The 12,031-nt window shown below is 48.1% G+C and overlaps 1 protein-coding gene across 3 annotated transcripts in view; it reads left to right on the plus strand.

The window, feature by feature from the left end:
- aff1 (AF4/FMR2 family, member 1) overlaps positions 1-12,031 on the plus strand; it is a 40,488-nt gene that overhangs the window by 23,726 nt on the left and 4,731 nt on the right. For all 3 annotated transcript variants that reach the window (XM_042060051.1, XM_042060050.1, XM_042060049.1), the window contains exons 6-18: positions 918-954; positions 2,408-2,480; positions 5,412-5,571; positions 6,349-7,485; positions 8,354-8,463; positions 9,078-9,303; positions 9,479-9,570; positions 10,332-10,395; positions 10,555-10,691; positions 10,846-10,917; positions 11,094-11,187; positions 11,507-11,541; positions 11,806-12,017. In XM_042060051.1, coding sequence (XP_041915985.1) covers positions 918-954; positions 2,408-2,480; positions 5,412-5,571; positions 6,349-7,485; positions 8,354-8,463; positions 9,078-9,303; positions 9,479-9,570; positions 10,332-10,395; positions 10,555-10,691; positions 10,846-10,917; positions 11,094-11,187; positions 11,507-11,541; positions 11,806-12,017 — 2,449 coding nt within the window. The remainder of the gene's footprint in view (positions 1-917; positions 955-2,407; positions 2,481-5,411; positions 5,572-6,348; positions 7,486-8,353; positions 8,464-9,077; positions 9,304-9,478; positions 9,571-10,331; positions 10,396-10,554; positions 10,692-10,845; positions 10,918-11,093; positions 11,188-11,506; positions 11,542-11,805; positions 12,018-12,031) is intronic.

Below are 12,031 nucleotides of genomic sequence, written 5' to 3' on the forward strand. Positions count from 1 at the left end.
CTCTCTCTCTCTCTCTCTCTCTCTCTCTCCCACCCACCCGCTCGACTCTGCTGCTGTTTTGTGCCTTTTTTTCTCTTTCCCTTTTCGTCAGTTCTGCCTCTTTTCTCTCATAGTCTCTAATTTTTGTTTCCACATGTTGCGCTTACGGGAAGTGATGCAATGGATTGCGAATGCATAGCCTAGTTCTCTCAGACAGCTGTTTAGCGTGATTGTGTGTTAGCGAGGCGAGCGCCTGGCGTGGTTTGCGGGCACAGTGTCGTTGGCGGGAAGTTCCTCCGCGCTCCAGAAACTGGGGGAGGAGGTCTGTGTTTTGTCTGAAGCGGCTCTCCATATCTCCTCAGACGTCTTCCAGGACCCCCTTAAAAAAAACGTCACCTATCCCGACATCATCCTCTCTCTGTCCCTGGAGCTCTTAAAACTAAACTAAACAAACCCTAAATCTTCCTCCTCTGCTTCAATGATGAAAAATGATCTCAGAAAAGGGGGAAAATATTATTAGAAAACTGTCTGGTATGTTGTATGTGTATGGGAACAACATAAACTGTACAAGCCACAGATATGTGCTGAAGTTGTAGAGAGTATGGCTCTCACTGGGCCTTTCCCGGCCTTCTCTCTGGGGTAGTCCAGGCTGTCCAGCTCCACCCTGACAAGCTCATGCAGGATGGACGGACACAGACAGACAGAGTTCGGGGTCTCCAGCGGATCCAAATTGCTCCACTTCGGACACTGATCCGATGGTCTTATGTGGAAGGGAGGGCGAATCGTAACGAAAGTGCGTCAGATACATTTGTATCCGACATAGTGTAGATGGCCTCACACAGACAGACACGCTGAGGGGGGGGGGGGGGGCTGAAATGTGAAGCGCGTAAAGCTGATATTCCCTCTGGTCTTATGCCGTCCTTCATCTCTCTTCGCAGGAGTCCCAGCATGGACACTCTGGATACTCGGTCCAAAGTAAGTAAACTTAAGACCTGGAATCTGTAACTTGTGCTGTGAGTTTAAGCAATGAAAAAGGGTCTATAACTATAAGTTATAGTAAACTCACGCTCCAAAGGCATGCATGATTAGCCAAATTCTTCTGTGGAAAGTTTTCTTTGTGTATGTTGAGAGAGTATGAGCGAGGGGGAGAGGGAGAGAGAGTGAATGTGGAAGAGGAGTGTGTTTATGTGGTTTACTGTAAAAGACAGCTGTGAACTGCTCTCATTCTAAACAACCACCACAGTGAGCACACAGCTCACATACTGTATGTACATAAACAAAAGGCCACAGTCTCGCACATGCACTCACACACACAAACACATGCACAAGAAATTGCGTGCACACACACACAGAGTGTGCTGCTGTCACTTTATATCACGGTCACTGGTAAATGTGGGCTTTTAAAAATCCTCCAGTGGACGCTGAACCATCAAAGCGATCTCACGTGTTGACAGTTCTTCTTGTGCAGCGGGCCAAGCTGTGACTGGTGCGTGCACACACACACACACACACACACACACACATACACATACACACACTCACACACACTGGACACTGAAACAGACACTAATTATAAACACACTCTCTCTCCACAAAAGCTCATATGCTTTGCATCACCAGGTCTACAACAATAGGGACAACAGATAGACAGTAGGGGTGTCACGATTTCAATTTTATATCGAAATCGAACGAACTTCGAACTCAAAAATAGAATTGATGATGCGGCCACACCCCCAATGTCAAGTCCAGCATATATGCCAGGACGCGCGCACACACACACACACACACACACGTGCTGAACTGCGGCGTCAACAATCCTCTAATGTTAGGCTGCAGCCAGTTAAAATATACACATCAACCGACCAAAATTGAAGCCCCTCTTCCTACTCTGAAATCACCAGTGTGGAAGTATTTTGTCGTTCATTCACGTCAATTAACAACTTAGCCTACTCAACTTAGCAAGTGAAAAGATCTAGTTACAAATTACTTTAAGGCTTAAAATGCACCTTGATAAGTATCATAGATACATATTCCATGAACACTAACCATGGGTCTCGTCGGAGTCTGATGAAACAATCAAATGATCAATCTGTGTTGTTTTATTTCACTATTTTTTTTACGTCTGTGTTTAGCCTAATGTTTGTTCTGTTTACATTACAACCTCGCGGTCGGAATGGTTTAAAAATAAAAAGCGGTTTCAAAATAAAAGCTCCCTGAAACAGAAAAGGAAAAGGCCAAAAAAAGTAAGTAACATATAAGGAATGCATTAATAGTAATATTAAAAAAAGATTGAAAATCGAATCGAATCGTGACTTTAAAATCGACAATTAAATAGAATCGAGGATTTGGAGAATCGTGACACCCCTAATAGACATCTAATCTCTCTCTCTCTCTCTCTCTCTCTCTCTCTTGCTCTCTCTCTCCACAGAGCATGAGGCCTGGCGTGGCTCCTCTTCTCCTCCTCCGCCACCACCTGCGCTGTCCTGTCAGCCTGAGCCCCCGTGAGTCTCCTCTCCTCTTCCCCCCCCCATGCTCCGTGCTCATGATGAGGTCACAGTCAGGTCACCATGCCGACGAACGCCCCAGACAGCAGCAGCCCTGGGCTGTGTGGTGTAGATGTCTGTCCAGACGTCTGTAGAAATAGCCAAGAAACCAGACGTGTGTGTGTGTGTGTGTGTGTGGAAGGCTTGATTGTCACATGAGTGGTGGCTTGGTCTTGTGTGCATGCATACACACACTCACGTGTACACACTGATGTGACGCTCTGGGCTCCGTGGCGGGTCTCACCACGGTCCCTGTCGGTTGGGTCATAAGATGCATATTTCTTCCATCTCTTCTTTTACCATACTTCCCCTTCACCTTCACTTTCCACTGATTAACGTTACGTTTGTTTGCATTGCATTTAAAGCAGTTCCGGTTGTTTCCTCACAGACATTTGATTATCACTCAGTAAACATGCAAACCGACCCTTTGGCCTTTTTTTGCTGGGGAAGTTAATGGGGAAGCATGGTCCATTTCTCTGGGTACGCGCAGCACATGTGCGTCACGTTAAAGTCAGCCGTCTCCATGAACGGCCATGTGAACACAGAGCTGGCTTGTGTTGAGCGCCGTCTCTGTCCACCAAGCCTGGGCTCTAAAATGGGAGCTCAGAAATCCGTTTGTAATCGATGTGCACACCTCTGACCGCGCCGGAGACTGCTGCCCGCTGCTGTTTTTTCTGTTCTCGGGAAGAGATGGATTTTCCTGGAGTGCACGTGATGCCCTGCAGCTTGAACTCTGGAAGTGACTTAGTGTTTCCTCTGCATGTGTACTTTTATATGGGCCTTTTTGTGGTCACAGAGATATCGGGCCGTGCATTATCAGGTAAGGTAAGGCCTTAAGTCTTTGGGAAATGCATAGATGGAGTGTAGATGAGGACCTGGGCCAAGGTGCATTATGGGAGCTGTGTTTATTGGCTGTTTCATTTGGCTTTAGCAGAGAGGATTGAGAGATGGTATACTTATCTTCTGAAGGATCTGTTCAGCTGCAGTTATGCATTGTTGAAACTGCGTCAGAGGGCTGCAAGGGTCTTGGGTTTAGAAGAGGCCTGATGCATTGTGGGAATCGTTTCAGAGGGCTACTAGGGTCTTGGGTTTAGAAGAGGCCTGATGCATTGTGGGAATTGCGTCATAGGGCTACTAGGGTCATGGGTTTAGATGTGGTGCGTTGCATTGTGGGAATTGTGTCAGAGAGCTACTAGGGTCTTGGGGTTAGATGAGGCGTGTTGCATTGTGGGAGCTAGGTCAAAGGGCTGCTGGGCGCTGCGGTTAAGCTTGGCTCAGGGGAGATGGGAGGCAAAAGCCGACGGTATTAATAGAGGATGTGTGCAGGTGAGGCCAGCGGATATAAGCTCCACTGTGACCAGGACAAATTTAACACACACAGGCCACATACATACTGCCTTGTAGCATCATATTCCGAACAAACAATCTTAAACACCATCACATGCACATACTCAGACCTATAAATATGTATACAGTGTATGCATACATACACACATAGATACATGCATACGCACATACACACAGACAAACAGTCTATAGACATTTCATATAATATACACTGTCAATGTAAAAACAGAACACACACACACACACACACACACACACACACACACACACAGGCAATGTATACCTGCTTAAAACAAATAGATCGTGTGTGTGTGTGTGTGTGTGCTTGCCCTTGCGCTTGCGTGTATGCATGCTTGTGTATGTGCGTACATGCACATGAGCACACACATATACACACACACGCACATACACACAGGAGTTCCATTCAGATGAGCTGTGTCCCCACCCCTCAGCGCTGAGGGCCCAGAGGGCTTCCTCTTGCCTGTGTGCCGTTGAGTTCACTCCCACACACACATTTTTGGGCCTCTTTGTCTTTGTGGCCCCAGGCCCCATTTTACTGCTGACAGTTTTTTTAAAGCCACAGTTACTTATTTATTGCATGCGTACACCATCTTGTTTAACTTTGCAGTTTAATAGATATCATGACGTCATTGGTTAATCGGTTTTGATCGATTTGTTCTGCTTAAATAATACTTGGGATGTAGTCTCTCTGACGCCTTTGTTGACCAAGATAGAAATCCTTCTCTCTGACTGAGCTTACTGCAGCATTGAGAGGCATCCGTAGTTGCATGTCCTCTCTGGTTTGGGATGTGGTCAGGTCTCTGCCGTCTGTGACTTCAGAAGGCTCTAGATCTCCCAGTGGACCCAGCAGTGGCCAGGAGTGGGCAGTCACGTGTGAGCAGCTGCGACCCCAGCCAGCCCGCTGTTTATCTCCCAGCCTCAGTGTTTACAAACGCCTGCCACTTCACACACTCCCAGTCAGCTTGGAATGGATGGGCCACATCGGCAGCCTCAGACCTCCAACACACACACACACACACACACACACACACACACACACACACACGCGCGCATGCCATCGAGCTGCCTGTCCTCCTTCCTTCTCACCCACTATGTCTCTTGCTATCCTCTCTTGGCTGTCCATTTTGAGCCGGCCAGAGAACTGAAAGGTTTAGATGGTTCATAGAATGCAAGGATGTAATAGCTATTGGTCTTAATTTATGTAAAATGCTTTGCACAAATGCTTTTTGCTAATGCTAATTTGATGGGTGTGTATGAGTGAATGCATGGGGTTTGTACTTGAGTCGTAATTCTGTTTCTTTTGGGAGAGTTGTAAGTGTTTATTATTATTTTTTGCATATTATTTTATACCAGTGCATTGTTATTCTGCTGTGCGATAAATGATATCTGTGAGTGAGAAAGCAGGTTGCGTTTGATCTGTATGTGATGCATGTTTATATTCATTTGCATGATTACAAATGCTGAGTAAGTTTGGTGTATTGGTTAGGCCTAATAGACTTTGTGTGTGTGTGTGTTTGTCAGAGTGGCGCCAGCGCGCTCCAGTGAGGGGGAGACTGCAAGCTCCAGCGAATCAGAGAGCAGCTCTGGCTCCGAGTCCGATAGTGAGAGCAGCGAGAGTGGAGGGGAGGAGCTGGAGGAAGCCCCACCTCCTCATATAGCCAGCCCCCCTCCTCCAGCCAAGGTACACAAATGCGCACACACACACACACACACACACACACACCAACAAACATACACGCAACAACAAACATACACGCAACAACCAACCACAAAGATGAACACACACACTCGAATGTACAAATAAGTGAAAGAACATAATGCTACACACACACACACACACACACACACACACACACACACACACATCCATCCCTTCTTTTGCTTGGCTGTTTTTTTTATTGGTTGTGTTGAGTAAGCATTGGGCCTGGTTGCCAACAACCACCCACTGCTTTTTTGGAAGCCAATAATGTGTTTCACTTGCATTCAGGTTTGTACCTAGTCAGAATAGTTCACTATCCCTTTATGTAAAAAGTCCCATTTAACTGCGGTTTTAAGTGTGTTTATGTGTATGCCTTTATCCAAAGTGACTTGCAACATTAGAATAACAATCAACAAACAATTGTTATAGTGTGTATGTATATGTGTGTATATATATATATATATATAGAGTATATAAAAATGAATTGAAATGACAATAGTGAACATTTTTACAATCAGGTCAATGAACTAATGTAGTTGTGTGGGTGTTTACACAGAAGGAAAGTCTGGAAACATTTAGACAATTAGCATGCCAGTTAGCATTAGCATGTTAGATGTTGTAGATTGTAAATTGATTGTATGGGAAGACTGAACAAAGTGGAGTAGTTGTCATTGTTTGTTTTTTTATGTGTGTCTCTTTGTATGTCATTTCTGTGTGTGTTTGTGTGTTACTGTTTGCGTGTGTGTGTGTGGCATGCAGGCTGATGGCCCTGCGGTGAATGAGTGGCAGCTGGGTCGCTGGCTGGAGCTGAAGGATCCGCAGCCCAGCCTGAGCGTGGAGACGCAAGGGGATGCGTTGCACTGTTCTCCTTCCAGTCCTGCCTCCAGCCCCAAACCGCGGGAGGAGACCAGCACGCCCCAGCACTACAACTCCCATAGTTCACCTGCGCGGCCAGAGTCTGCCAGCCCAGCACACTACAGCTACAACTCGCACATCTCCCCCGTGCAGCCAGAGACCACAACACCAACGCACTATAATTACAACTCCCACAGTTCACCTGTGCGGACTGAGCCTAGCACACCGCCCCACTACAACTACAATTCAGAGACTACCACACCAGCTCATTACAACTTCAGTTCTCATACGTCCCCCTCACGGCCAGAGGTCAAAGACCCTGAGTCAAAGCCATCTGGTCCAAGCCAGCACGTTAGGTCCCAGTCTCCCTCCCCACCCAGTGATGTGGACAGTGGGGCCAGGAAGACGGTGGCCAACAAGAAGCCGAGTTCAAGCAGCAAAGCCCCCCGGCCCGAAGACGCCTCGCGTCACGTGGTCAGCAAGGAGTTGACCTCCCATCAAAAAGATCCCTCCCTCGCCGACCGGCCCAAAGTGAAGACGAAAGCAGTCCCAGCCAAGGCCCCGACCAAAGTCGGCTCGAAAGCCGACAAGAAGGCTGCCAAGCGCACCGACAAGAAGAAGGCGAAAGAGGCTGCCCCTAAGGTCACTGTGAAGCTGTCCCTGCCCAAGGAGGCAGAGCCGGACTCTCTAGCCCATGCGCCCCCTCCCCCTCTCCCCTTACCGTCGGTCAAGAGCCGGAGCAGCGGAGGCGGCCGAAGTGACGGCCTGCCGAAGTCCTCATCGAAGAAGAAGAAACAGCGGGACCGCTCCCCCGCACAGGTCAACAGGCCGGACGACGACGCGCCTGGCAAGACCGCGCCGGAGGCGCCGCGCACCCTGCTGGTCAAGATCCAGCTCAGCCTACTCACCAGGGTGCCCTCCGCGCCTAAGGCTGCCCGGCCCCCCGCCACGGGGGGCTCCGCTGAGCCGGGACAGAAGAGGGCCGAGAGGGGAGACGCTGCCGCAGACGCTGCACCAGCCAAAGCCAGCAGAAAGAGATCCGTGGGTTTCACTTCTGTTTCTCCTACATACAAATTGAACCATGCACTTTGTATGCAATTGACTTACTGTACTGTTGGTAAATATTGCAGCAGTTAATCAGTTGATGAATCATGGTCTCTTCAGGGCAGGGCCCCGGTGTCTGTTTGTGCTCAGCCCACTTGTCTGCATTCGGTGTGAAATGTGTGTGTTTGCTCGGTTTACTCACTCGTAAAAAAAAAGCATGCGGGACTAGCAGGCGTGTTCTTGCGAGCCCTAGTGTAAAACCCCTGAGCCAGACAGGCCGAGCCGGAGTGAGTCACTGGCGTGGCCGGTGGGTAGGCTCAGCTGGCGGGGCGAGTGACTCCCTGCCCTGGAGGCCGGGCAAGTGGAGCTGGAGAGCCCCGTGACTCAGCCTCTCCTCTGCCCCCGCCACCGCCGCTGTCACGTTATACGCCATCTGCGTCGACTCTTAGTGAGATGAGCCTGCGTGTGCCGAGTCACTCGGTGCCAAACGCCTCTGCCTGTAAACACATCAACACACACACACACACACACACACACACACACACACACGCGCATACAGATATATATGCACACATACTCTCGTGCAACATTTTTTTTAGCGTCACAATGAAAGCATGCATTATTCATTGCCCATTGCCCCACTTTGTGACTTGCAGCCATGTGTTTGTTTTAAAAACACATCAGGGACTTGCAGTTGATTTTTGCTAGTTTATGAGATTTACTTTTGAGATGCATTTGCAGGAGAATTATGTGGCACAGTGGCACAACAAAAGACAGGCAGGTTGCTGCTGTGCAAGGATGTGGGTTAGAATGGTCTCTAGCTGATGTGTCTAGCTGATGCCTCATTCTGTGACGTGTCTTGCAGGCGGAGAAAGAGGACAAGTCTCAGCCCAGGAAGAAGTTAAAACTGGACAAGGAGCTCAAGATATCGTCCTCCCCCATAGCACCATCCTGCCCTGGCTCCAGCAAAGCTGAGTGAGTGGACACGGGAATCTGTCTGGAACCATTGAAGAGATTTCTCGGTTATACTTTACTTGACAGTATCGACATAAGAGTGACATGACACTGTCATGAACGTGTCAAAAACAAGTTATGACATAATGTTTTTGTTATGAAGTGACATTCAGTTTTTGTCATAACAAGTTGGGGTTAGGTTTAGGGTTAAGGTTAGGGGTGAGGGTTAGGGTTAGGGCTAGGGTTCATGTGTCATGACCGTGTCATGTCACTCTTATGTCGATACTGTCAAGTAAAGTGTTACCGATTCCTCTTTATCCCGAATTAGTTACATTATGCATTTATGTACTCTGTTGTGATGTTACTTTGGTGCTTGAGTGAAATTTATGTTTTAGCAAATGCATGGTTAGTACAGTTTAAACAACAAACAAACTCCCCCCCAAAAAAAAAACCCTGCTGCATTCACTGACATAATCAAGAGCTGATATATAATGACTTAAAAAAAAGCAGAGCAGGTTTGTGGGTGTAGCCTTTGATGAAAAAGACAGTTAGATGGAAAGTCCCTGTAATCCAGGCCCGACATAGCCTAGCGTACTCCACGTCGCTAACATGTCCTCTGGGCCGTGTCCCTGCAGAGCCCCTAAGACTGCGGTGGAAGAGAAGGAGCGCAAGAAGAAGAAGAAGAAGAAAGAGAAGGCCCCGAGCTCCAGCACACTAGCCCCCGCAGCACAGGAGCCGGCCAAGGGTGCCGGACACAAGAGACCCCTGGCCGACGTGTCGGAGTCCAAAGCGACTGGCGATGGCGAAGTCAAGCACAAGAAGAGCTCCAGCAAGCGCAGTGAGCACACAAAGACTGGCAAGGTAAAGTAATGTTAATACACACACACACACACACACACACACTTTTTGTTGTGAAATCTTTGTAATGATTTTAGTTCATTAGAAGTGCATTATTTCCACAATAGCTACTTTATTCTGATGTTTTCTTGCCATCGTATCACTCTTGTATTTCATACTTTGTCCGTGTCGTTGGCAGAAGTCACCAAAGAGCAGCTTTGCAGTCCCAGAACCCGCCCAGCCCAAACGGACTCCAGCCTCAAACAGAGTCCTGCTCAAACTGGACGACAGGTGAGGCACTGGCCTTGGAGTAGATATGGCATATACCTGGTGTAGTAAGGGCATTAGAGGGGGCTCTGACTTGCAAGGCTTGAACAGATGATTAGAACATTTCCTATTTATGGTTAGATATCCAAGCTGCTCTTAAAGAACTTTTATTGTTGTACATTATTCTGTCAACTACTGTATGATCAAGTAGAATTTAGCAATAAGCCCCGAAAGGCCGTAGGTTACACAATCAGTGTAACCTACGGACTCGAGTGGCTTATTGCTTTTCTAAAACTGTTACTATAAATACCTGGCAAAGTTTCATAAAGTAAAGGCACAGCAACTAGAAATATAACAAGTTATTCCTAGATAATCATTCTTCCGCCATTTCCTCTATCTGAATGGTTGCCAAGCAACGTCGAGACGCAGCTACTTTAACTTTTGTATCAAGTTATGGTAGCGCAGTAATATAGAACGAAATGCGGTCAAGGTGTATGTATGTTTATGCTGCATTTTACAACGGCATCGAATACGATTCAGCCAATCACAATCAAGGACCAGAACTATCAGTTTTAGAAAATAAATTAAATTGTTTTCAATCCATAACGTTGTTTTCAATTTCAGGTGTCCACAGCGGAAACTGTTTTTAACATATTGTTCAATGTTATAATCGCTGAGTTATGAATTCATATGCCCCATTGATGTTTGCCCTTCACATTATTATATTGTATCAGATTGTTGACGCGGATATAAAACATCATGTAACACTTGTATTGTTCACACAGGCAGTATTCTGTGGAGCATCACATGAAGGAAGCCAAAAAACTGAAGCACAAAGCTGATGCCATGGTAATGCCGCTACAGCCCATAATTATCTATGGGCTCTCAATCTTTAAGCTCTGTATTGATTTCTTATTTCGTTACTTGATGGAAACTAACCTTGTATTTTCTGTCTTTGTCCTTTTGTGTGAAACACTCAAACACACACACACTTTACTGATTGTGCAGTCCGAGAAGGTGGGCAAGTCCTTCATCTACCTGGAAGCTGCCCTGTCCTTTGTGGAGAGTGGTATTGCCATGGAGATGGATCCCCAGACGCCAAAGTCAGCGTACACCATGTTCTCTGAGACGGTGGTCCTGATCAGGTGAGTCAGCCAGCTAGCCAGCCAGCCAGCCAGCCGAGCAGCCTCTGTTTAGCCCTCTGGAAATTCCTACCTGCTTTTTTTTCTCTCCTTCAGCTTTCTGCTCACTCTCTACTCTCTCCTCTCTCCTCTCACCTCACCCCCCCCCCCTCTGCAGGTTCATCTTAAAACTGCGGAGCTACTCCGACCCAGCCAGCCCTGCGTCAGAGAAAGACTTTGCCATTTTATGGTGAGCGCGAAGGAGCACTTTGCTTGTTCCTTTATGTTTCCCCGTTTCTAAACGGCCAACCCACCCACCAGAGAGCAATGCCAGTGTTCAAGCGAGCCAGAGCTCAAGCTAGCGGCTCGTTAACGCTCTCCCCTGGCTGTGCTCTGACCGCCGTGCTGTTTGTGCTTTATGTTCAGCATGAGGTTCCAGTCGCTACTGCAGATGGCCATGTTCCGCTACAAACGCGAAGCAGCACTTAGGTACTCCAGAACCCTCACTGACCATTTCAAGGTAGGACATTCTCCTTTCTGTCAGATGTGAGAATTTCACACTGTTTGTGTTTATGTGTCTGTCTGCACCTTACATAAATACAAAATTATTTACACACACACACACACACACATAGACGACAAACTCCTCTTTGTTAACACCTGAGTATAAATCCCTGGTGCGTGACTGTCCTGGGGAGTTCTTGCGGGCATCTGTAATTGCCTGTGACTGTGCCTGTGACTGTGGGATGGTGCTGCAGCGAGTGGAAAGTGGCAGGAGCCTCATTAATAAAAGCGCTCTTCTGTGTCTCTTTTTTTCCCCTCCGTCTGTCTGTTTGCAGAGCTGCAAGACGTCTCCTTCCCCTCGCGTCTCAAAGTAAGCACCCCACTTCCTGTGTGTGCGGCCACAGCGGCTTCTTCCTGTGTGCCAGGGCCCTGCTGGCAGCCACTGGGCCCGAACCGTCTCTGCGCTGCTCAGTGCAAAGGCACAAAACAGCCTCAAATTGGCACATGCAAGAAGAAACTGTTGAAGCAGGTGCTCACCTCCTTTTCTTTTTTCCTTTTACCCCTCTCTCTCGCTCTCTCTCTCTCTCTCTCTCTCTCTCTCTCGCCCCCCCCCCCCTCTCCTCCTCTCCTACAGGGCTACCAGTACCCCCTCCCAGATGTCTCCCATGGCGTCTCCGGCCAGCTCCAGCAGCTCCAGCCACAGCTCGGCCACGGCGCCGGCCAACACGGTGGCACTGCCACAGGCCATCCACCAGGTGGCGTCCACCTACGTCAGCATCACCGCCCTCTTCCTCAGCGCGCACAGTGTCTGGGAGCAGGCCGAGGAGATGGCCCCCAAAGGCAGCGGTAAGCAGGCCGCT

Source organism: Alosa sapidissima, chromosome 13 (assembly GCF_018492685.1).
Source record: "Alosa sapidissima isolate fAloSap1 chromosome 13, fAloSap1.pri, whole genome shotgun sequence".
NCBI classification, from domain to species: domain Eukaryota; kingdom Metazoa; phylum Chordata; class Actinopteri; order Clupeiformes; family Clupeidae; genus Alosa; species Alosa sapidissima.